General features: G+C 49.1%; 1 protein-coding gene across 1 annotated transcript; it reads left to right on the plus strand.

Moving 5' to 3' along the window:
* Positions 1–17: 17 nt before the first annotated feature.
* Positions 18–371, plus strand: TM35_001271000 (uncharacterized protein; the record flags this gene model as incomplete). The annotated part of the gene is made up of 1 exon (XM_029031824.1): positions 18–371. A coding segment is annotated over one exon (354 nt), but the record flags the coding sequence as incomplete, so codon positions are not given.

Genomic DNA, 371 nt, shown 5'->3' on the forward strand with positions numbered 1-371 from the left:
GTGATAGGGACAAAAGGGTGAAAGAGATGTGCAAGCCGGACTCTAACCCGGAAGTTGTAGTTGAAGGAAGAAAATGTTCGGTGTGGTTAAAATCTCAAAAGGTGGAGGAAGCAAGGAAACATGTACAAAGTTCAGCAGAACGTGCGGGGAGCGAAGGCGCAGCAATAAGAAGTGATGCTCAAGGGGTACAAGTCGAACACCCTGCTGGTGAAATTCCACATCGAGACTCTGACAGCAGCGACCACAATGATGGTACATTAAGGTCCCCAGTGGACTCATCAGCGCCTCAGGGTTCATCTGGGAATTCTTCTCATTCTCACACCACCATTACTGCCGCACAAGAAGTCTCTGCTTCCAGCGTAGAAACACCA

Source organism: Trypanosoma theileri (genome assembly GCF_002087225.1).
Source record: "Trypanosoma theileri isolate Edinburgh chromosome Unknown TM35_Tth_127_V1, whole genome shotgun sequence".
Classification (NCBI taxonomy): Eukaryota; Euglenozoa; class Kinetoplastea; order Trypanosomatida; family Trypanosomatidae; genus Trypanosoma; species Trypanosoma theileri.